Consider the following 26,094-nt stretch of genomic DNA (forward strand, 5'->3'; position numbering starts at 1 on the left):
TGACGAAATCCCCCTCTAGTGACCTCATGGGTGGAATGTTATTCATATTTTTCATAATTTCATCATTAATAAACATGAACATAATTTCAACGCAGAAAAAAACAGTTTCTATGTCAAACGGTTTTGTTATATTTCAGTCTTCTGTGATGTATATAAAGTGTAATATTCGGATGCAAACTCAAAATGTAATACATCTCTGACATGGTACAGGTGTCTTCTTTTTTTAAAGCCCATAACCATGTGTGTGAGGTGGTGTATACTTAAGTTTCAAAGTAGATTTGTTGAAGAGAACCAAGAAACACTGTGACCCTAATTTAGCCCACTGCAGTAAAAGGTTAAGCCAGAAAGAGAACCACTTGAGGTTGTGACCATATGACTTACGTAAGAGGTAGAGGCATGTGTTCCTAATATCCCAAATGTGTACTGATCTCTATATTGACTCATTGATAAATCATTATCATTACAACTCATTGATAACTTTCCAATTTGTATCCCATACTGTAGTATCAACACCTCTAACATGTCACACATGATGTTCTCAGATATCGACCACATACAGAGGAAAGGAGAAAGGTCCAGGAGCATGTCTACCCCAGGAAGACATTTCCATAGAAGCACACCCCATCCTGCTGCTTCTCCCCAGCCTGGTCTATCTGCTCAGGGAAGTGGGCCCCCACACACACGTTCACAGCCTCCCGCAGATCAACAGGAAGTGACCTAATCTTCTTCTCATACTCCGCCAGGGCCTCCTGATTGAGCTGCAGATAGGTGGAGGTGAGAGGTCAGAGAGAGCAGGAGAGAGGAAGAGGTGAGAGTTGAAAATGCCTCTATTTGCACTGTATAATTATCCTTTATAGATGTTATCCACAGGGCAAGGTGGATTCATCCATGTCTTTCATTTTGGACACATGGTCAACTGGAAAATCTACTGTGTAATCTATACGTTCATCAAACATCAATATCTGAACTATACTGTATCTGACACAAGTTAGATTTAATCAAATGTGAGATTAGTCTACCAGTAGGCTTATAGGACCTGTTCTGTGCTTGCTGAAGACAGTATACATCATGCATCATTACATGTGTTACGTCATTTACATATTGGATGTTGATTGGCCTGGATGGACATTCTCTTAAAATAACATTTATGACAACCGCCACTTTATACCCATGTATGCATACGGATACGTGTGGACAGGTGTGTATGTGCATGTACATGTGCATTTGCATGTGTGTGTGCCAGACCTGGGTTCAAATACATGTGTATTTGATTATTTGTTATTTAAATACTTACTTTCTGTGTATTTTTGTATTTTCTAAATATGTGTCCCAAATCAATTACTTATATTGGAAGTATTTTTCAAATCATTTCCTATAAATAGCCTACTATTTGAAAATGTTTTCAAATACTTGGTTAATATATTATTTCAAATACTCCTAGGACCTAGGTTCCAATGCATGGGACCATTTGTTTGTATTTGAAAATACTTTGTGTATAATTGAGTATTTTCAAAAAGATGCCAATGCTTTCAAAGTGTATTTCCAAGTACATTCCAATATTCAACTGCTTGTATTTTCAACCCCAAAAATATCAATTCTTACTTCAAAATATATGTGAAAGTCATTTAAGTCATTGAAATAGTATTTGAACCCAGGTCAGGTGTGTGTGTTTATTTGTTTACAGTACCAGATTGGCCATGCCTTTGATCTCATCCAGTGTGGCCGTTTGTCTCTTCACGAGAGCATCCTGCTGAGGACTGCTGTCTGTGGACTAGAAGAGTACAGTACCAACATGTCAATGAGAGCAGAGGCTTTGTATGGCTGTGTGTGTGTGCGCCGAGAAAGCGTAAATGCTTGAAGGACAGGAAGAGTATGAGAGAGAGACACAGAGAGAGAGATGAGGAGAGAGAGACAGTGTGAGGTATCTTGTACAGTAAACCCAGGAGGATCCAACCTGAGAGGAGATCAATACTGTTGGGTCACAACAGATTGGACCAATTCCATCAAGTGCTCTTTACGCTGTGAAACATTAGCTACAAGCTGGGTTGACCAAAGACGTTATCACATCATAACCCCTCTCAGAGACTCATGAAAGAGACAAAAAATATGCTTTTAAACCCTCCTTCGTTGAGGTGTTCAGATCAACCTGGTTGAACTGGTGTGAAAGGAGCAGAGTAGAAGTGATGTGCTTGTGGACAGTTGGAATGACTCCTGATGAGCCAACATGGTAAACAGCTGAGGAGAGCAACACCACCTCTCTCTCAGTGAGTCATCTCTCCACTCTACATGTGCTCCGTCCTCTCTCTGAGGTGAGTGAGTGCTCTGCTCCTCACTCAACTCAATGCGTGTGTGTGTGTTCTTTTTTTGTGTGAGAGAGCGAGAGAGCACATGCACGTGGGAGTGTGTGTAAACAGAGAGGGTGGTCATGTTAATGAATCAGACACTTTTGTGTACGGTACACTTCTGTAAAAGCTCTTTAGCTCAGTGTAACCATAGTTACTCTCCCAGTCTACCACAGTAGATGGACAAATGAGAATGAAAACCATGTGAATTTCTCTAGATGGATGTGGAAAGTACTGCATCAATTACAGAGACACGTGTACATCCAGGTGTTGCCATTAAAGCATAGACCTGAGACATCTATAATAGCCGGTTCTATTTTATTTCAAAAGGAATATACTTGCCACTGTATCAGTCTTTGCAGACTCCTCAGCCAGGTCCACGCTCATTGCCCTTTTCAGCCTAAGTATAGAGAAATATATATATATTATGTTACCATTAAACTATGTAGTCTATGTCTATGACAGAGTTGTTCCAACTCAGAACACAGCAGCACGTGGAAGCAATTTAGCTTTCCGACCTACATTTAAAGCTCTGTATACTCTGCATATTTCAAATACTCCTAGGACCTAGGTTCCAATGCATGGGCCATTTGTTTGAGATATCAGCTGATGTACGAAGGGCTATATAAATACATTTGATTTGATTTGATATGAAAAGGTTTGGCATGGGCCCTCAAATCCACAAATAGTTATACAGCTGCACCCTTGAGAGCATCTTGACTGGCTGCATCACTGCTTGGTATGGCAACAGCACCTTCCTCAATCGCATGACGCTACAGAGAATGGTGCGGACAGCCCAGCACATCACTGGGTCTGAGCACCCTGCAATTCAGGACCTCTATACCAGACGGTGTGAAAGGAAGGCAACGGAAAATCATTAAAGACTCCAGCCACCAAAGCCATTGACTGCTCTCTCTGCTTCCACATGGCAAGCGGTAGCGTTGTATCAAGTCTGACACCAACAGGCTCCTGATCAGCTTCTATCCCAAATCCAAAACACTGCTAAGTAGCTTACAGAATCGCTACACGGATTATCTGAGTTGACCCTTGTATTTTATTTACATTTTTGCACTGTCTCTAAAGGACTCTACACACTCACTCACAATGGCACTCCAACACACACATATCATGCAGACATTTATACTGACTCTATACCACAGGGGGCTGCTGAGGACAGGAAGTCTCATAATAATGTCTGGAACAGAGGAAATGGAATGGCATCAAATACCTGGAAACCATGTGTTTGATGTATTTGATAACATTCCACTGATTCCGCTCCAGCCACTACCACAAGCCCGTCCTCCCCAATTAAGGTGCTACCAACCCCCTGTGCTCTACACACATGCACACACTCACATACAATCATAATTTACCCTGCTGCTACCTCTGTTTATCATATATCCTGATGCCTAGTCACCTTACCCCTATACATATATTACCCTAGCACCATCTATCCCTGCACATTGTAAATATGGTACTGGAACTGACCCTGTAAATAGCTTCTTACTTTCTTGTGTTCTTCTTATTTCTTATTTTTTAATTATTGTGCGTTTTTGTTTTACCTTATGTTATTTTTATGTCATGGATTACTCCATTGTTGGGTTTTGAGTTAGCAAGAAAGGCATTTCACTGTACTTGTGCACGTGACATTAACACTTGAACCTTGAACCCTGTACTGTTTGTACTGTACCAGTACATCGAACAATGACAGAATCAATGAGTAAAATGAGCGCCCTTTAATGTGATTCCATTAGCACACATTCAGCTCACCTTGCCTTGTCTGAACCTGAGCGCTTTGACATCCCTTTCTTCTTTGCCTCCTTCGATTCACTTGGGGAGGAAACAGAGAGCGCACATCACTGGGTGTGATTTTAAGGCCATTCAAGTGAAAGCCTCACTCAGCCCATTACATGAAAACTCCCACTCAATAAAGCGTCTTATGCAGCCGGGCTGTGTGACCATGTTCCAGTTCATATTTTCTAAGTGAAAAAGGGTCAATAAAGTAGTCCAGTGTATGTTTGATGAGTTAAAACAGAGGCTTTCTTATCCCTCATACTGCTGTTTGATCACCTGGTGGCTAATGGTAGGCATTAGATAACCATCTGCCAGCTGGGGAAACTGGATAACACTCACACACACTCTCTTTTCTCACACACACACACACACACACACACACACACACACACACACACACACACACACACACACACACACACACACACACACACACACACACACACACACACACACACACACACACACACACATACACACACATAGATATAGGCACAGTCTCTCTCTCTCTCTCATACACACATACTGTACACAAAAACCCACACACTTCAGACCAGCATAAACCGCCTGAGGTCCCTGAATAACCTGGTCCCCGAGGTCCCTGAATAGCCTGGTCCCTGAGGTCCCCAAATAACCTGGTCCCTGAATAGCCTGGTCCCTGAGGTCCCTGAATAACCTGGTCCCTGAATAACCTGGTCCCCAAGGTCCCTGAATAACCTGGTCCCCAAGGTCCCTGAATAACCTGGTCCCCAAGGTCCCTGAATAACCTGGTCCCTGAGGTCCCTGAATAACCTGGTCCCTGAGGTCCCTGAATAACCTGGTCCCTGAGGTCCCTGAATAACCTGGTCCCTGAGGTCCCTGAATAACCTGGTCCCCGAGGTCCCTGAATGGCCTGGTCCCTGAGGTCCCTGAATAACCTGGTCCCTGAGGTCCCTGAATAGCCTGGTCCCTGAGGTCCCTGAATAACCTGGTCCCTGAATAACCTGGTCCCTGAGGTCCCTGAATAACCTGGTCCCTAAGGTCCCTGAATAACCTGGTCCCTGAGGTCCCTGAATAACCTGGTCCCCGAGGTCCCTGAATAGCCTGGTCCCTGAGGTCCCTGAATAACCTGCAAGGATGGCTGAATCATTTATTACTTCAGTTGTTTTCTTTGCAAAAGGTCAAATACTTTCCCTGTCTAACACACACATGCAAGCACATGCTTTACACAGGCACACACACACACACACACACACACACACACACACACACACACACACACACACACACAGGCGCACATACAAGTAACTGCCTAAATAAAGGAAACACCAACATCAAGTGTCTTAATAGGGCATTGGGCCACCATGAACCTCCAGGACAGCTTCAATTTGTCTTGGCATAGATTCTACAAGTGTCTGGAACTCTATTGGAGGGATGTGACACCATTCTTCCACAAGAAATTCCATAATTTGGTGTTTTGTTGATGGGGGTAGAAAATGCTGTCTCAGATACCGCTCCAGAATCTCCCATAAGTGTTCAATTGGGTTGAGATCTGGTGACTGAGAAACACACACACACCCTTTAAACCCCCTATGCTCCTTGAGACCCCTCTTTCATAGTCACTGAGATGACTTCTAGCCATGGAGGCCAAAATAATGGGGAACTGGGCATTGTTATACATGACCCGAAGCATGATGGGATGTTCATTGCTTAATTAACTCAGGAACCACACCTGTGTGGAAGCACCTGCTTTCAATATATGTTGTATTCCTAATTTACTCAAGTGTTTCCTTTATTTTGCCAGTTAGCTGTATAAGTTCCTTATACTGTATTTGCTATATATCTAGAGATCCTGAATTTAGGAAGGCAGAAGGCTACTGTGATGTGTCTGTTGGCCCACCTCGCCAGAGTGTTGAGTTCACTGATGTGTCTCTCTGTGGCCATCTCCAACAGTTTGGCTAATCGCTGTCACACAGGAAACAGGATGCGTCAGTAACAATGTGGCAGCTCTACCAACAGCAAAACAGACCTAGTGGAAGTTACCCCTGAAATGTGTTAGAGATCTGATAAACAGCATGCAGTATATGCTGCTAAACTTCAGACATTAATAAACTACTGTAACAGAACTTTTGCCATGCATTTCCATGCACTCTGAATGAATGTGATTCTGACTGTGACTCCGGCTGAATGTGATTCTGACTGTGACTCCGGCTGAATGTGATTCTGACTGTGACTCCGGCTGAATGTGATTTTTGACTGTGACTCCGGCTGAATGTGATTCTGACTTTGACTCCGGCTGAATGTGATTCTGACTGTGACTCTGGGTGAATGTGATTCTGACTGTGACTCCGGCTGAATGTGATTCTGACTGTGACTCCGGCTGAATGTGATTTTGACTGTGACTACGGCTCAATGTGATTCTGACTGTGACTCCGGCTGAATGTGATTCTGACTGTGACTCCGGCTGAATGTGATTCTGACTGTGACTCCGGCTGAATGTGATTTTGACTGTGACTCCGGCCGAATGTGATTCTGACTGTGACTCCGGCTGAATGTGATTCTGACTGTGACTCCGGCTGAATGTGATTTTGACTGTGACTCCGGCTGAATGTGATTTTGACTGTGACTCCGGCCGAATGTGATTCTGACTGTGACTCCGGCTGAATGTGATTCTGACTGTGACTCCGGCTGAATGTGATTCTGACTGTGACTCCGGTTGAATGTGATTCTGACTGTGACTCCGGCTGAATGTGATTCTGACTGTGACTCTGGCTGAATGTGATTCTGACTGTGCCTCCGGCTGAATGTGATTCTGACTGTGACTCTGGCTGAATGTGATTCTGACTGTGACTCCGGCTGAATGTGATTCTGACTGTGACTCCGGCTGAATGTGATTCTGACTGTGACTCTGGCTGAATGTGATTCTGACTGTGCCTCCGGCTGAATGTGATTCTGACTGTGACTCCGGCTGAATGTGATTCTGACTGTGACTCCGGCTGAATGTGATTCTGACTGTGACTCTGGCTGAATGTGATTCTGACTGTGACTCTGGCTGAATGTGATTCTGACTGTGACTCTGGCTGAATGTGATTCTGACTGTGTCTCTGGCTGAATGTGATTCTGACTGTGACTTTGGCTGAATGTGATTCTGACTGTGACTCTGGCTGAATGTGATTCTGACTGTGACTCTGGCTGAATGTGATTCTGACTGTGCCTCCGGCTGAATGTGATTCTGACTGTGACTCTGGCTGAATGTGATTCTGACTGTGACTCCGGCTGAATGTGATTCTGACTGTGACTCCGGCTGAATGTGATTCTGACTGTGACTCTGGCTGAATGTGATTCTGACTGTGCCTCCGGCTGAATGTGATTCTGACTGTGACTCCGGCTGAATGTGATTCTGACTGTGACTCCGGCTGAATGTGATTCTGACTGTGACTCTGGCTGAATGTGATTCTGACTGTGACTCTGGCTGAATGTGATTCTGACTGTGACTCTGGCTGAATGTGATTCTGACTGTGTCTCTGGCTGAATGTGATTCTGACTGTGACTTTGGCTGAATGTGATTCTGACTGTGACTCTGGCTGAATGTGATTCTGACTGTGACTCTGGCTGAATGTGATTCTGACTGTGACTTTGGCTGAATGTGATTCTGACTGTGACTCTGGCTGAGACCTGACTACGAGATGCTACTGTCACACACTCGATTGGCCTTCCGGGCCAGGGGAGTCTATTCCCTGAGTGGTGAGGTCACAACCTGATTGACCTCTATCTGATGCAGATCCAGAGCTTATGCTAAGAGCACCCAAGAGCACCTGGCTGTGATGGATAATCAATACTGTGCTTACATGCCTGGCTCCCAGCCATCAGCTGAAGTCAGGAAGTGAGATTCACTCTGAGGTTAGTTAGGTGCATGGTGGTGGGGATTAAACATAATCTTACCTCAACTACTTATCCAGTACATAGATTAAATGTCAAAAGAAAGACATCCTTGAATAAGAGTATACAGTATGTTTATGCAAATAACTATCAATAATATCCTTAATATCAAACCGACTCTGGCAGGTAGAGTTGGTCTGTACTTTACTGTACCTCGGTGGCATGCTGCTCCTTCCTCTTCTTCAGCTGATCACACTGCTCCACCCACAGAGCTTTGAGCTCCACCTGCAGCCTCTCCTTCTGCTCCATCACCCTCTCCACCCTGGGGCCGGGCTCTGCCGTTTCACCCCCTACCCTGGGGGACACAGTCAAAAAGTCAGGGACCAGGCACTGGACATGAAATGACACTAGACGCTACAATAGAGTCTGTCTGCTGACCCCTGTAATACCCAGGGGTCTACCAGGGGCTCTACCAAGGAGCTCTACCAGGGGGCTCTACCAAGGAGCTCGACCAGGGGCTCTACCAAGGAGCTCTACCAGGGGGCTCTACCAGGGGCTCTACCAAGGAGCTCTACCAGGGGCTCTACCAAGGAGCTCTACCAGGGGCTCTACCAAGGAGCTCTACCAGGGGCTCTACCAAGGAGCTCTACCAGGGGCTTTACCAAGGAGCTCTACCAGGGGGCTCTACCAAGGAGCTCTACCAGGGGGCTCTACCAAGGAGCTCTACCAGGGGCCTCTGCACATCACTGCCTCACATGGAGGTCTGTTACTTCATCCCAGCAGTATGGCTAATCGCTGTTTTTTATTATCATGCTTTGTCATGTAGTATTTTATTGTGTTTTGTACTGATGTTTGTGTTTGTATTGTGCAAGGATCATTCGAAAAAGCGACTTGGTCTCAATATGACACCATGTTAAAATAAAGGTTCATAATAAAATCATTAATAAAGTACGATTGTAGGGCCAGGTTTTTTTTTTCCTGATAATGTGACCTGACAGGGCCCCAAGTTTAACTGGTCAGGATACGAGGATAGGAAACACTGCTGTCCCTAGTTTCAATAATGTGGTTGGCACTTTGACAGTGCATAATCATGGCTTTTCCAAGAAAGGTTACTGGGTAAGTCTCCCGAGTGGCACAGCGGTCTAAGGCACTGCATCTCAATGTAAGAGGTGTCACTACAGTCCCTGGTTCAAATCCAGGCTGTATCACAACCGGCCCAGGGTCGTCCGGGTTTGGCCGGGGTAGGCCGTCATTGTAAATAATAATTTGTTCTTAACTGACTTGCCTAGTTGAATAAAACATGTTTTTATGTCTTTGCAAGTTAAAAACATACCTTCATAGAGGATATCATTATGCCTCCATTAATTGCTCTACCAAAAAAACATTAAATAAAGAATATTCTAAAACGAATTATTATTGGTCTAAATATAATTATTGTTAATTAAGCTGGCCAACAGAAAAGCAACTTGATTACATTTGGTGAGTCTGCCACCACCACCTAGTGGCTCAGAGGGGAATAAGATGAACACAAGGCTAAAAGAAAATATAAAAAAGACTGTATTCCATTACTCTTTTTTCTTCATGGAGTTCTTCTTCTTGAGGGCTTTGAAGGTGTCGCTGTATTTCTGGATCAACTCCTCCCCTTTCTTCTGGAACTTCTTCTCCAGCTCCTTCATGTCTTTCTCCTGTCTCTTGGTGACCTTCAGGAAACTCTTGTGCTGTAGTAGCTCCTCACATGGAACTGTGGATGGCTCTAAAAGAGGAGAAGAGGAAAGGGGACAATATGGTTGGAGGTTGTCAGATTTTACACTGCTCCTATTTTTTCTGATATACAGCACCAGTCAAAAGTTTGGACTCACCTACTCAGGGTTTTTCTTTATTGTTACAATTTTCTACTTTGTAGAATAATGCTGAAGACATCAAAACTATGAAATAACACATATGGAAGTATCGTGTAGTAACCAAAAAATACATTTTACATTTGAGATTCTTCAAAGTAGCCACGCTTTGACTTGATGACAGGCTTGCACACTTTTGGCATTCTCTCAACCAGCTTCATGAGGTAGTCACCTGGAATGCATTTCAATTAACAGGCGTGCATTGTTAAAAGTTCATTTGTGGAATTTCTTTCCTTCTTAATGCGTTTGAGCCAATCAGTTGTGTTGTAACAAGGTACGGGTGGTATACAGAACATAGCCCTATTTGGCAAAAGACAAAGTCCATATTATGGCAAAAACAGCTTAAATAAGCAAAGAGAAACGACAGTCCATCATTACTTTAAGACATGAAGGTCAGTCAATGCGGAACATTTCAAGAATTCTTTAAGTTTCTTCAAGTGCAATCGCAAAAACCATCAAGCGCGAGGATGAGGACCGCCACAGGAAAGGAAGACCCAGAGTTATCTCTGCTTTTATTTTTTATTTAACCTTTAACTATGCATGTCAGTTAAGAACAAGTTCTTGTTTATTCTTATGCAGAGGATGAGTTCATTAGTTACCAGCCTCAGAAATTGGAGCCCAAATAAATGTTTCACAGAGTTCAAGTAACAGACACATCTCAACATCAACTGTTCAGAGGAGACTGCGAGAATCAAGTCTTCATGGTCGAATTGCTGCAAAGAAACCACTACTAAAGGACAGCAATAAGAAGAAGAGACTTGCTTGGGCCAAGAAACGCAAGCAATGGACATTAGACAGAGTGAAGGAAAAGCAGCCAACAAGTGCTCAGCATATGTGGGAACTCCTTCAAGACTATTGGAAAAGCATTCAAGGTGAAGCTGTTTGAGAGAATGCCAAGAGTGTGCAAAGCTGTCATTAAGGCAAAGGGTGGCTAGTTTGAGGAATCTAAAATCTAAAATATATTTAGATTTGTTTAACACTATTTTGCTTACTACATGATTCCATATGTGTTCTTTCATAGTTTTGATGTCTTAACTATTATTCTACAAGGTAGAAAATAGTCAAAATAAAGAAAAACCCTTGAATGTGTAGGTGTGTCCAAACTTTTGACTGGTACTGTATGCATTTAATTTTTTAAAGTATATTCTGGACATAGAAGAGTCACTGGTGTTACCTTCATTGTCATCTGGAGGAATGGAGTCCTCAGGTGCAGGATCGGATGAGCTGGGCTCAGATGGAGGGACAGGAGCTATAACAGGGTCGGCAACAGGAGTGGACTCAACATCTGGATCAGGGGTAGGGACGACATTGGAGTTAACATCTAGAGTGGAGTCAACATTTGGGGTGGGGTCGACGTTACTGTTGGGGTCTGTACAGGTAGTAGAGTCAACCTTAGGGTCAGGGGTCAACTCTGTGGCTAGGGCAGCCTCTGGGTCCACATCAGGGGTGTTAGGGAGGGCCTCAGGCTCTGTAATGTGCTCTACACTCTGGATGGGGCCAACAACAGATGGCTGAATGATTGGAACAGGTTCAGCCTCCACACTGATGGTGTTTGCGGGAGACGGTGAGTCCATGTTGGGTTCAGGCTCTGGAGGGGCCTCTTCAGGAGTAGGCGGAGTATCCTGGGTACCAGTGGTAGTATCAGCTTCCTCCACTGGAGAGGGAGCTTTAGTCTCAGGCTCTAGCGAAACAGCATTGGCAAAGAGCTCAGTGAACTACAAAACAACATTACTTTTCACACACTTTGCACTCAAACTCTAGTGAATAGATAACTTGGCCCTACCAACAGGAAACAGCCTCCTTTACCTCTTTTTGTATATGTAGCCTTCTCTCCAACAGTTGGTATTACGTTAACAAGGGGCATCTCGTATGGGGAGATGTAGTCTGCTGATGACTGCGGGAACAGAGCACAAGAGCATCAATCTCATAAGAAAGACTTTATAAAACCACAAATCCCTTTTCAGTGCTTAAGCCATTTTCAGTAAGCATCTCACTATGGACATATTTTGTTGTAAAAGGACGAGGACCTTGCGAGTGAAACATGTCATTTTCACGTGGATCAATGAGTTCTGTCTTGGAATTGATTTACCTCTGTCGTCTTTGTTGTCTTCTCAGAATTTTTTGTTGGGTTGAATAAGGCATCTGTGAAATCTGGGACAGAACAAGACAATACTGAACAAATTACACCACGTTATAGTCCTGTTTCATAATCAGTCACTCAGTGCAAAATAATAATTTACTCTTAAAACACCATCTATAGGCTTAAATCTGACCTGCCCAAATTAGGCATAAGCATGCAAATTAAAATGATTTTGTGCGTTTTCTGGAAATAGGAACTGAAAGTAACTGTACTGTACCTGCAAAAGCAGCAGGGATGTAGTCCTTGACCTCGATGTACACAAAGAGAGCTGGCAGAGTGAGCGGCATGTTGCTCTCACTGCGCAGACAGATGTGCTGGAAGCCTGCAGAGCACAAACCCCATGAATCAATCAGACAAACGCAGAAGCCTTCTGGTGCAAGGTCTACTTCAATCAGCCTCATGCTCTGGAATTCTGGGTAGAAGTGAAATGTTAAACCCAGGTAGAAATAGGTAACTATTTACATGAAATTGCTCTTATATCTGTGTAGTAAATCTGAATGAACACCATGTTCATACTGTGTTTTCACTCGAGTAATGACAGTGTTACTACACATAGGAGAAAGGTTATGTAACATGTTATCAAACAGACCTGACTGAAGGGCCTCGATGGGGATGATCCTGTGGCCCAGAAACTTCCCTCCCTCCTCGTGAACCACGACCCTGAGAGAGGCCATGTCAGGCAGCAGGATCTGTCCACACAACAACAAGCTTGACCCTTCTGACATGCATTCGACAAGGCACATTTGTTTGCTTATAAAAAATAATAACTGAACGAATTGAATGAATATACCTTCTCAAAAACAAAGGGTTCTTCATTCCAAACTGGGTTAATGGCGTTCGGTGTGGTTGACCACCTGGTCCGGTACTTCTTCTTGGGGTCTCCTGGCAACCCAATGATCTCCACCTCTACGCCTGTCTTCACACTCTTTTCTGACAGGAACTGGCCTGAGTATATCTGAAGGGAATTATGATAATGGATATACAGTGTACTGTACACTATAACCTTTAGAAACACATGTAGGCCAAGAGTAAATAAGGAAGAAAATACAGCTGACAGCAGGCCTGTACACATATCACAAAACAGACAGGCATATTGAGCCAAGACACAGAGAGAGAGAGACACAGAGAGAGAGAGAGAGAGACAGAGAGAGAGAGAGAGAGAGAGAGAGAGAGAGAGAGAGAGACAGAGACACAGAGAGAGAGAGACAGAGAGAGAGAGAGAGAGAGAGAGAGAGAGACAGAGAGAGAGAGAGAGAGAGACACACAGAGAGAGAGAGAGAGAGACACAGAGACACAGAGAGAGAGACACAGAGAGAGAGAGAGAGAGAGAGAGAGAGAGACACAGAGAGAGAGAGACACAGAGAGAGAGAGAGAGACACAGAGAGAGAGAGAGAGAGAGACACAGAGACACAGAGAGAGAGAGAGGGACACAGAGACACAGAGAGAGAGAGAGAGAGAGAGAGAGAGAGACAGAGAGAGAGAGAGAGAGGGAGCAAGAGCCTAAGGACATCAAAACAAGTGGGAGGAAAGTAGCCCCGAGCTGCAAACAACCAGCTGAAGCAGTTCTCCCAAAGTTAATCCATGAATAATGATCCAGAATGCAGTTTGATAATGACCATAACAGTCGTATAATTACATTATAACTCACACATTTTAGTCCTATCATTTTAAAATTAACTGTCTAAATGCCTGCAACCAAAACCTAAAGCAAGAATAGTGAATAGTGCTGAGGTCTGCTGCTCTCTCTGTGAGGTTGGCGTAAACGTGCCTTGATGGTCAGTGTGTTGGCCACAATGGTGTCGATCCTTTCACAATAGGGGTCAAACTTCTTGTCACTACGGCGGAGGAGGTCATGCTTGAGGAGGTAGCCTGTCCTCCCGTTGAATTCAAATAGAGACATGTTGTGCTGCATTGGGAAATCTGGGGGGAAAAACGACATTTTCAGAACATTTCACAATTTCAAAACATGTTAATTCATTACTGCATTATAACACAAATGTGAGATGGATCTGTCTTTTTATGGCATGTGCAGTAGACCATTGTGCAACTCAAAACAGTACAACACTGACCTCCAGCGGTGGATATAAGAAACGCTACTCACTCTCCGACTCAAGAGTACAATTTCAGGAAACAAACTGCAAGTGTGCCTTATCATGACTAACAACAATAATGGGAACAATCAGAAGTTGTCACACCAGTTTTTCAGCCATAAACTAATACCAATCCCAGACAGCTGATATAGCTTAACCCATAGTTTGGTAGTTGAGCGCCACCATCTGGCAGCCAGCGTTCCAGAAGGGCTGAGGGCTGTAGTTGGAAGAGTCCATTCTGGTTCCTTTAGGGTAAATCCTACTCATCTGCCTCTTGTTGTATCTGGGTTGTCATACTAAGGAAGTTTGCATTCACAAATGTGACAGAAAATGATTTGAGAGTAATTCAATCAGAGCTAAATAAACAGTTGTCAAAGGATACTCCACAAACTCCACTGCAGTCTTGGAGATCATACTTTCCCCTTTGGTCTCTACAAAAGATGAGATGAGGTAGCTCTTGTTTTTCTCTGTCCACAGGAGAATGAGAGTGATCAAGCAGAATATTAGTTTCCATCAGCAACAACAACTAGATAAACAGTAATATGACATATACTTTGTGTAAAGTTTTATATCATATAACGTTATTATTTTAAAACTGCTCCTTCTTATTTTTATAGAGGGACAAGTTACCCTCATCTAACCCCTGTCCCAAATTAGCATCAACAAATCACAACTTACTTCGGGAGTTATCAAAGGAGATGAATTTGGTGGGTTGGATGTAGTTGACAATGGCAGACATCTCCTCATACGCTGTCACTTCCTGTCCCGCTGTACCCTATAGGAGGATAGACAGGAAGTTAGCTCCTGTCTGAAACATCTACTGACATAGAAAGAGGCTTAGAAACACCATCTTGCCATACCTCATCCGAGTTCTTCATCTTCTCCTCATCCTGGTCTTCATCCTCCTGCTGTTCTTCATGGTCATCAGTCATGGTCACCTCCTCCCCGGTCATGGTCACCTCCTCCCCGGTCATGGTCATCTCCCCTTCTGGACATAAGACACATACAGCCTCAATATTTACTACAACAATGTGGCTGCAGCATTATCTGGAGGATTAATACAGTACAACCACCATACAATGTCATTTGGTTTGTTTCCTGTATTACACACCAGTCACACACTGGTCCTCAGGGTTAGTAGGGCCTGTCTGGTTGGGCTCCTGGCCAGCGCTAGCTGTGACTATGAGCTGCTCTGACTCTTCTGTCTTCTTGGGGCAGGCCTGGCTGGGCTTCCCATGGCTGCCCTTCTTGTTCTTGATCAGGATCTTCCCCATGAGCTCTGCTGGGCTGGGGATCTGCAGACCTGGCTTCATCTGCTCATGGGAGAAAACACACTTCAGGGAAGGAGGCCAGGCACACATGCACACACACTCAGGTGGCAACACACATACAGTGTACTTGTGCTCTGTTCAGGGAAGGTCAATATTGGTTAGCTTAACACATAAATCAGTTTAGAAGGCTACAGAGGCTGATAAGAGTCAACTGTAGTAGTAATGTGGAACAGGAAAAGGTGGTGAGGGTGAAGGTTCGGTCTTTAAATTCATGTACGTTTAAACTGAGGATATAGACCGTATATATACAGTACCAGTTAAAAGTTTGGACAAACCTACTCATTCAAGGGTTTTTCTTTGTTTGTACTATTTTCTAATAATAGAATAATAGTGAGAAAAAAAACATCAAAACTATGAAATAATACATATGGAATCAAGTAGTAACCAAAAAAGTATTAAACAAATCAAAATATATTTTATATTTGGGATTCTTCAAAGTAGCCAACCATTGCCTTGATGACAGGTTTGCACACTCTTGGCAATTTCTCAACCAGCTTCAAGAATTTGTCACCTGGAATGCATTTGAAATAACAGATGTGCCTTGTTAAAAGTTAATTTGTGGAATTTCTTTCCTTCTTAATGCCTTTGAGCCAATCAGTTGTGTTGTGACAAGGTAGGGGTGGTATACAGAAGAGAGCCCTATTTGGTAAAAGATCAAGTCCATATTATGGCAAGAACAGCTCAAATAAGCAAAGAGAAACAACAGTCCATCATTACTTTAAGACATGAAGGTCAGTCAATGTCAAGAACTTTGAACGTTTCTTCAAGTGCAGTCGCAAAAACCATCAAGCGCTATGATGAAACTGGCTCTCATGAGGACCTCCACAGGAAAGGATGACCCAGAATTACCTCTACTGAAGAGGATAAGTTCATTAGAGCTACCAGCCTCAGAAATTGAAGCCCAAATAAATGCTTCACAAAGTTCAAGTAACAGACACTTCTCAACATCAACTGTTCAGAGGAGACTGTGAGAATCAGGCCATCATGGTCAAATTGCAAAGAAGCCACTAATAAAGAACACCAATAAGAAGAGACTTTGGTTTCAACCACTTTGTCTTTGTGAGTGTAGGTGAACGGATGATCTCCGCATGTGTGCTTCCCACCGTGAAGCATGGAGGAGGAGGTGTGATGGTGTGGGGGTGCTTTGCTGGTGACACTGTCAATGGTTTATTTAGAATTCAAGGCACACTTAACCAGCATGGCTACCACAGCATTCTGAAGCGATACACCATCCCATCTGGTTTGCCCATAGTGGGGCTATCATTTGTTTTTCAACAGGACAATGACCTAACACACCTCCAGGCTGTGTAAAGGCTAATTGACCAAGAAGGAGAGTGATGGAATGCTGCATCAGATGACCTGGCCTCCACAATCACCCGACCTCAACCCAGTTGAGATGGTTTGAGATGAGTTGGAACGCAGAGTGAAGGAAGAGCAGCCAAAAAGGGCTCAGCATATGTGGGAACTCCAACAAGACTGTTAGAAAAGCATTCCAGGTGAAGCTGGTTGAGAGAATGCCAATAGTGTGCAAAGCTGTCATAAAGGCAAAGGGTGGCTACTTTGAAGAATCTCAATTATAAAATATTTTTAGATTTGTTTAACACTTTTTTCTTACTACATGATTCCATATGTGTTATCTATGTCTTCACTATTATGGTCACAAGTGTATTTTTTACACCATTTTCTCCTCGCGTTAGGTCTCTTGGCTCTTCTCTGCAAGAGTTCGAGTCATGCATCCTCTGAAACATGGCCCGCCTGGCTGCCTACTTCTTATCACACTGCTCGCTTAACCCGGATGTCAGCCGCACCAATGTGTCAGAGGAAACATGGCTCGCTTAACCTGGATGTCAGCAGCACCAATGTGTCAGAGGAAACACTGCTCGCTTAATTTGGATGTCAGCCGCACCAATGTGTCAGAGGAAACACTGCTCGCTTAATCCGGATGTCAGCCGCACCAATGTGCCAGAGGAAACACTGCTCACTTAATCCGGATATCAGCCGCACCAATGTGTCAGAGGAAACACTGCTCGCTTAATCTGGATGTCAGCCGCACCAATGTGTCAGAGGAAACACTGCTCGCTTAATCTGGATGTCAGCCGCACCAATGTGCCAGAGGAAACACTGCTCGCTTAATCTGGATGTCAGCCGCACCAATGTGTCAGAGGAAACACTGCTCGCTTAATCTGGATGTCAGCCGCACCAATGTGCCAGAGGAAACACTGCTCGCTTAATCCGGATGTCAGCCGCACCAATGTGTCAGAGGAAACACTGCTCGCTTAATCCGGATGTCAGCCGCACCAATGTGTCAGAGGAAACACTGCTCGCTTAATCCGGATGTCAGCCGCACCAATGTGCCAGAGGAAACACTGATCGATTGACGACTGGAGTCAGCTTGCAGGCGACCAGTCCTGTCAAAAGTAGTCGCTAGAGCACGATGAGCCAAGGAAAGCCCCACCGGCCAAACTCTCCCTTACTCTGAACAGCGCTGGGCCAATTGTGCGCTGTCCTATAGGGCTCCCGGATCGAACGGCAGGTTATAGTGGCGCCTCAACACACCATGTGAACTTCTTATGTTTAACAGATGAAAACGAATATGGCTTGTCCATGAATGGATATGACTGAGACAAATGGACTTGTTTGTTCCTAATAGACAGTCCCACTCACAGGGTACTTGTCCAGAGGATCCATTAGCAGCATATCTCCAAATATGGTCTTACAGTAGTTAGCCATTTTCTCCTGCTGCTTCACCCTGGAAAAACATAATACAGCTTCAATGATAATCCATTATTGTCTACATGCAGGTTACAGGCTCAATCATATGATATAAATAGGCACATGATATTAAGAACCCAAAGAAATGTTTGTGATGGTAGGGGCTTAACTTAATGCTTAACTTGCATGTTTTTAATTTGAAAAGAGGAGTGAAATGCATTGTCTTACGAGTCCACATGGTTCTCAAAGGAGAGGATGACGGGGTACTGTGACGTCTTGAAGGCGCTTTCCGCGATGGCCTCAATCACATCCTGTCACACAGACAAACAGACAGACAGACCAATCTGGACTCTGGGACATACTAAGTAGACACACAGCATGACTGGCAGTATCAACACAACTCTATCAGACCCAGCTAAACGAGCTGGAGGCAGGCCAAACATCATCAAGGCTGGAGGAAATCCGTGTTTGACAGTAAACTATGCTGAGGCGTTTGGTTTGGTCTGTGTGCCAGTTAGAGTGGAGCTCTGGGTGCCCTTAAATGGCAGTGTTGAGTGAGGGGCCCAGGGGACGTATGGTGTGGTGTGCTAAGCCTGCCGTGCTGCACGCGGGCTCCAGTGCCCAGGCCCAACATGACACTCTGCGCTGTGTCTCTATTGACACCTGCTGGCAGAGCCACAAAGAAAGCTGTCACTGTGAGACGTAAAGCAGGGGCCACTTCCTGGGGCACTGCTACTGTAGGTGCTTGGGTCTGGACTACCGTTGCGTAACAGTAACAGTCAGGGCCCGGCATTAGTGACACTATCTCTGTTGTCTGTGAGTCTTAATGAATCAGGGCTGTGTAAATGGGGACTGCAACAGTGGTCACAATGGGTCAATGGTGTACATTTAGTTAGATGCTTTGTCTTTGGTTGGCACGCACCATATTGGATCAGTAGGATTGAGGCTAAGGCTAGAATCCCCCAAAAATAGGTTGTATATTCCTTTCAAACTGTATGAATATTTGGTTTTACAGCACTATTGCACTGTCCAGCACTGAGAGACGAGGGCTGACTGACACCTGACCTTGAACAGAATCTCAGTTGTCATGGTGAAGCCGTGGGTGATAATAGGCTCCTCATCCGGTGGTTTTCCCTTCCAGCAATCCAGCTCCAGGCAGCGGCAGCCGGCCAGCAGACACTGGCGGTACATCTCTGGAGACGACACGCCGGAAAACTGACCAGCTGTGGAGGGATCACAACATTTTTGGGGGGTCATTTTACACTTTAGAGACACTCAAAGACGCATTAAAACCACATTCTATAAGATTTCCGGTCATTTCAATTAAGGAAATAACCAGAAAGGATTTGTCAAAGATCATTCAGCCATTGTCTTTCTATTGCTTCTACTACTAGCTCTGGGCTCACAGTTTCTGATAAGAAAAATAGGCATTCCCATTTGCATTGCTCGGAGTAGCCTTTTACAACCTTGTGTACCATAGCTTTGTTGAAATGTGTGATAGTTTAAAGACTGTTCCCGTCTCACCCGTCAGGTATGTGTTATGGGAAGACTTGATGAGGTAGTGGGGCAAAGGTTGGCTCATGTCCTGACACTTGGCCAGCTTGTCCAGTATGACCACAGATGTCTCAGGCCCCATCAAGTAGAACAGCAGACCTTCCGGAGAAATCTGACCTGTAGAATAAGATACCTGTGCATTATAACAGTGTTACACATCTCTCTTCTATAAAACACTGGATTTAGAATACAGTAACGATTGGGAATAGAGTGTAGTCAATGATGAAGATTGGCTAATGCAGTAGTAATGTGATGATTTAGACTTCTATGTTAGTTCTCCTGTCCTGACCTTTAGTAATCAAACTGTATATATGTGTCTCTTACCTCTGTTGGAGTTGGAGGAGCAGGGTTCGTACTTCTCGATAAGGGCCTTCACCTGGTCAGGTCTGAAGCGGGGGAATAGCTCCTCATTGAGGCGGGAGTCACGCTGCTTTTCGTTGACGAACTTGGCCAGGCTCTCCTTGGTCATGTAGGGCTTAGCCTTGGCAGAGCTGGAGGGACAATCAGCCGTGACAATCCCATCAACAGCATCTTACATCAGCCAGGGCCCAGACAAACCCTGAGCCAGGGAACTAATGCATGAGCTGGACACTCGACCGACCAACCATTGAGGAGAACATGATGACAATTACACCTGGCATCACCCCATGCCTGTATTCTCCAATTGGTAAGTATGAATGTTACTTACTAGGATGTGAAGATCTCATAGATCTCAGGCCGGGGACAAAGACTCATCAGGAAGAGCTTGAAAGCAGCTTCAGTGAAGACGTCCGGCTTCATAGTGTCACCCTGAGAGAACACACAATAGCCTGTCACATTATGACACTTTACTGAAAATAATTCATGATACACCTTTAAAAAGGACTACATGGGTGCAGACCCCAGAATTGTGACTGTTGAAAAACACCGGGGTTTCTCTCTGACCTTTCCTTTGGGGAGGTGTGCTGAAGCTAGAGCTCCCTCCACCCTCTTCTTATCAGCTGGAAACATCTTGTAAATACTGAGGATGGAAATAAAGACAGCTAATGAGAGGCTTGAATGTAGTTTAAATTGACTGAATCTGTTCAACTGTTGTTGTACACTCGTAGAAAAAAGGGTTCTAAAAGAGTTCTTCAGCTGTCCCCATAGGAGAACACTTTTTGGTTCCAGGTAGAACCCTCCATGTAGAACCCTCCTATGGGGACAGCCAAAGAACCCTTTCAGGTTCTAAATAGCACCTTTTTTTTCTAAGAGTGCCGGTGTTAAACCAATTCGACATGACATTGTCTGTGACTCACTTTTTGACAGGGATCTTGCCATCCTTATTGGTCTGAAGGGAGATGCGGACATACCTAGGATGGAGAGGTTTATAAAAAAAAATGTAATCTAATTTACTGGCTAACAACATAGAAAGAGACCGGTCCATGTCCACTCACATTTTCTCCATGAAGACTTGTCTGCATGCGTTGTTCCTCGATGGGTTGTAAGCAATGGACAGGATATCAGCAGCCCAGTTCTACAACATCACACCATAGCTGCATGAAATAGCTGTCTGGATTTACGACATGTCCTGATAACATTGTTTTATTTGTGACCACTAGGAGGCACGGAACTGATCTGTGCTTCAGGAAGAGAGAGTCACGCATGTTGACTGTCTATCAATTGGTATTTTCATTAGAGTTTATTAAAACCGGATATTGTAGTCGTAAACTCAAAAAGAGGCCTAGGAGAGAGGCTGCTTTGTGGTGGAAATGAAGGCTTATATATTAGTGGTTGACCTGAGGATAGAGCTGCAGAGCCAGTATGGAATCAGGCAACGAATATCACTTAAACAAATGTTGGTGGTAAGGTGATGCTGATAGGTATGTAAACATCGAGAGTAAATTTGCCTATCTCATTATGTTTAATTTATATATATATATATATATATGTATGTATGACACTTAATCATTTGAAGTTATTTTACATGCAGTATGGGCAGTATGAGCTCTGGTTATGTCATGTTGCTGTAAAGAAGATGGAACGATGTAAGGATTATTAATGTGTATTACCTGTGTCACTTTCTCCTTGTAAGCAAAGAAGTTGTGGTAAGTCAAATTCACCATGTCAGGGCCTGTGACAACAGTCAGGGTTTTGACTAGATGGTCGCTGTTTGGAAAATCCAGGTTGAACACATTCCTGACTTTAGGGTGCTGTTGATGAGAAGGACAGACATTTGTAAAAACCTCAATTCCAGTGACCACAAGTAATTGTTCCTTTGTACCTATGTTATCGCAATGTCTGTTTGGAGAGAGGGAAATGAGCCCTGCTGCACCCTAGTGTCTGTTTTCCATACACAGGACGCCTGGGAGCTCAAGCTGGACCAGGCAAATCAGTGCATGCAAACTCCCGACCAGAGCTGAGAAACATGAGAGCAGCAGCTCAGCAGAGGAACTGGGGAGTTACTATGTCCTCAACTACTACAGTACCAACAGATCAATGATGCTACGGCATTTGTTTTGATACAGTATCCATGGCTTATAGAAGAGCAACTGCTCTCCTTGACGGCAACACATAAGACAGACTGCATAGATAGATGGCACACCAGCTATGGGGATGATGTTGTTTATCCCCCAGGGAATAGCTGTGACCTACCCCAGTAGTAGGGAGTAATGGCTGCATACTGAAACTCTCTATGGAGACAGCTCAGTGTGGGAGAAAGCAGTGGGAGAAATTCAAACTGTCAAACTCAATCATATCTCTACAGCTTGATCTGCAGCACAGAAATCACACAGCTGGGCTCTCGCTTTGGCTGCAATCACATCACTAACACTATGTGTGTCTGGGTGTGTGTGTGCACTGGCATTGTGTTTATTGCTGATTTTGCAATGCAAATTCCCCCTCAATTATACAACACACTTCAGAATGCATGCAGAGGTTTTTACAGACAAACAGATAGAGAATGGTTGTATTGAGTGGATCCCACAGCAGTGAAAGCATTATAGCTCTTACATAATGGTACTCACTTTAGGAAGTTTAGCATATTTTCCTGATCTGGTATCTCTGATGTTTGCAACATCCAGGAACTCTGTCTCCTAGGAATGGGGAATTATAAAATTAAAGGTGGTGGACCATTCTTGATACACACGGGAAACTGTTGAACATTAAAAACCCAGCAGTGTTGCAGTTCTTGACACAAACCGGTGCACCTCGCCACTACTACCATACACCTCGCACCTACTACCATACCCCGTTCAAAGGCTCTTAAATCTTTTGTCTTGCCCATTCACCCTTCTGAATGGCACACAATACACACTCCATGTCTCAATTCTCTCAAAGCTTAAAAATCTACACTAAGTGGATTTAACAAGTGACATCAATAAGGATCAAAGCTTTCACCTGGATTCGCCTGGTCAGTCTATCGTTTAAAGAGCAGGTGTTCCTAATGTTTTGTACACTCAGTGTGAAGTAGAACCCACTGCATACTGAGAAAACAAATGATATCTTTCTGACTATGATAAAAATAGTTATTATTTTATGATTGCATCAAGAGAAAGGCTTCACCCATATTCAACTGTAATAGGCTTTTCTATTACTTGCATGAATACTCTGTATGGAAGCTCCCACACTGTAAGCACACGTGTGTATTTAAGCCTCGGTGGGCATCAGAATATACTGCAGACCAGAAGGTGCCGAGAGAGAGGAGAGAGAGAGAGGGAAAGAAAGAAAGAGCAAAAGAGAGAGAGAGAAGAGAAGCCCAATGAACATTGTTCTGAATTCATCTTTGCAGCGCAGCAGGCTGGTAAAACCCACATTCAGCTTCAATCAATACAATCCACAAGGCTGCTGGGACTGTGAGGTGCAATGCAATGCTCTGAACCATTCCTCAGCTAAATGTAATTCACTGTTAACATACAGTACATTGTGGTTACAGCGGTTGAGGCTCTAAGTCATCCCACAGCCTGACGGACCCCATTCTAGAGCTGTGGAGCCTGAGGCAGCCAGAACACATTTCATATGGCCTGGATTTAACACATAAGGACCTAAACTGCTCAACTAAGCAACCAGGCAGATTATATAAGGGGGCAATATTTACTCACTGTAACCCAATTACTTGGCAGTAATTATCTCATTGTGCAATGTCACTTCTGTTACCTTACCTTGCTTTGGTTAGTCCAGTAGAGGTAGTAGCCCTTAGGGTCCATTTTCATGGTGACAGGCACAGTCTTGGTTGACTCCTGATTGAGGAGAAATACATTTTGAGTTATTGCAAACCTTATCACAGAATTTATACTTGGCCCAGCTAGTTTTGTGACAGATTAATAGCTCAGGGTCTTGAGGACAGACAGCTTGTATTATTTATAGAGGCAACACTGGAAATTGTAATGGATGTTTTACATCAATGGAGTCTTTGTAAATGCAATGTATTTTGGAGAGCTCTTTCTATGATTCTCATTCAAAGTGAACTAATAGAAGATTAGAAGATTTTCTCCAGGAATTTACTGCACTTTCAAGAGTAGCCAACTCACCTCTGACCATTTGGTAAACCTGTCTCCTTTGACCAAGTAGAGTTTGACCTCTGGTGGCTCCAGGGTATACCGTCTCTTGTCCATTGTGTTGGTCCCTCTATTGTCTCCTCTCCTGTTGTGTGACTGGTGGAGGTGACCCCTCTACACCATGGAGCTGACCAGTGACTGATCAACCCTACCTGTACTCTCACTGTGCCCTTGGAGAGATGTACTGTAGCTAGAGTCAGACACAGGTAGGGATGACAAGGGAGGAGGCACCCCAACAAATATGCATTGCAAATGAGCCCAGCAATAAAAATGACATTATTTGACTTGGTGAAAGGGTTGTCAGAAAATCTAACTTAAATAGTGTGACACTGAATGCACAAAATGTTAGATGATGATATGAATTAGTATTTTGTTTACAAATCTAATTTATTTTGATCATCCCCTTGCCACTGGCAAATAATGACTGAACTTCCATGGACCTGAGCTTTAATTTAGTCTGTTAATGTTTTTCCTCTTCTCCAGACACATATTTTACAACACAATCACAGCATGCTGCTGGACATAACAATCAGTTCCCAAATGTAGACTGCATACTGTACAATATTGAGAGACAATTGCCAGGATGCTTGTTCTATCTGTGATGGATTAATGATCTAATGGTATATTGATTTTAATTTGCTTTTAATAATGTGGTGTAGAGAAATGAAATGTACTGTATCATGTTAGATGGCCAGAGGTGGCAGAGAGGGCACTGATTAATGCTGATTCATTGCTTCTGCTTCTGACTGTTCCCTGTCATTTGTGTAATATGCAAATATCCACTTGAGAGCAATACTTTAGGACAATTGCATAGGGATAGGAGGACCCAAGTTACATAAGGACAGGAGTGTTTGTGGTAGGCCTAATAATAATGTCCTACATTAGATCAAAAAGAACATTATATTAGAACAAATAGAACATTATATTAGATCAAATAGAACATTATATTAGAACAAATAGAACATTATATTAGAACAAATAGAACATTATATTAGATCAAATAGAACATTATATTAGATCAAATAGAACATTATATTAGAACAAATAGAACATTATATTAGATCAAATAGAACATTATATTAGAACAAATAGAACATTATATTAGAACAAATAGAACATTATATTAGAACAAATAGAACATTATATTAGATCAAATAGAACATTATATTAGAACAAATAGAACATTATATTAGAACAAATAGAACATTATATTAGATCAAATAGAACATTATATTAGAACAAATAGAACATTATATTAGATCAAATAGAACATTATATTAGATCAAATAGAACATTATATTAGATTAAATACCACATCATTCACACTTTTCAAGGGGAAACTTGATGTATGGCAATATTTCCAAGGCAGCAATAAAAGCATACAGTATGTACAACATACAGTATGTACAACATACAGTATCCAGCATTTACACTGTAAAGTCAAAAGTACCTGTATGTGATTCATGACCCAAGCCCAGCTCAGTTACCCCCTACCATTGTGTCACAGAGTCATCATAATGCTTTGGCAAATGTACATTATAGCAGGGGCATTGGTAGACGCCATGTAATTAATCTAATGTATGTCCCTCTAACTGCCCTGAATGCCTCTGCTGATCCTACAGCTATTGTATGCAGCAAGCATGTGCCTATGAACCAGATTTATGCTGTGAGCTCTGAGGAGGTGTGCTCTAGTAGGAAGACCACTGGATGCAACTCACCCTGCACTAGCATAAACGACATGAGAATATCTACTTCTGCTAAGCTTCCCAGTAAAGCAATGAAAACAAACAAGCATACCAGAAAAGTGCTCAAAATAGTCTACGTTAACATATGTAGCTTAACAAAGAAGGTTCATGCAATT

The 26,094-nt window shown here is 43.4% G+C and overlaps 1 protein-coding gene across 1 annotated transcript; it reads right to left on the reverse strand.

Moving 5' to 3' along the window:
* Positions 1-241: 241 nt before the first annotated feature.
* plcb2 (phospholipase C, beta 2) lies at positions 242-24,345 on the reverse strand. Its single transcript, XM_031788233.1, has 32 exons — positions 24,207-24,345; positions 23,838-23,915; positions 22,704-22,772; positions 21,750-21,890; positions 21,135-21,214; positions 20,997-21,050; positions 20,644-20,719; positions 20,408-20,508; positions 20,044-20,210; positions 19,690-19,836; positions 19,231-19,388; positions 18,394-18,476; positions 18,118-18,202; positions 15,234-15,435; positions 14,983-15,110; positions 14,801-14,897; positions 14,505-14,589; positions 14,281-14,405; positions 13,801-13,952; positions 12,823-12,987; positions 12,622-12,721; positions 12,250-12,354; positions 11,982-12,043; positions 11,699-11,786; positions 11,067-11,573; positions 9,564-9,747; positions 8,208-8,349; positions 6,016-6,080; positions 4,113-4,172; positions 2,677-2,742; positions 1,688-1,766; positions 242-758 (listed from the first exon to the last, which is right to left on the reverse strand). Exons 1-32 carry the CDS (start codon positions 24,288-24,290, stop codon positions 588-590), a joined length of 3,906 nt encoding a protein of 1,301 aa, XP_031644093.1. The 5' UTR covers positions 24,291-24,345; the 3' UTR covers positions 242-587.
* Between the last annotated feature and the right edge of the window lie 1,749 nt (positions 24,346-26,094).

Source organism: Oncorhynchus kisutch, linkage group LG14 (assembly GCF_002021735.2).
Source record: "Oncorhynchus kisutch isolate 150728-3 linkage group LG14, Okis_V2, whole genome shotgun sequence".
In the NCBI taxonomy this organism is placed as follows: domain Eukaryota; kingdom Metazoa; phylum Chordata; class Actinopteri; order Salmoniformes; family Salmonidae; genus Oncorhynchus; species Oncorhynchus kisutch.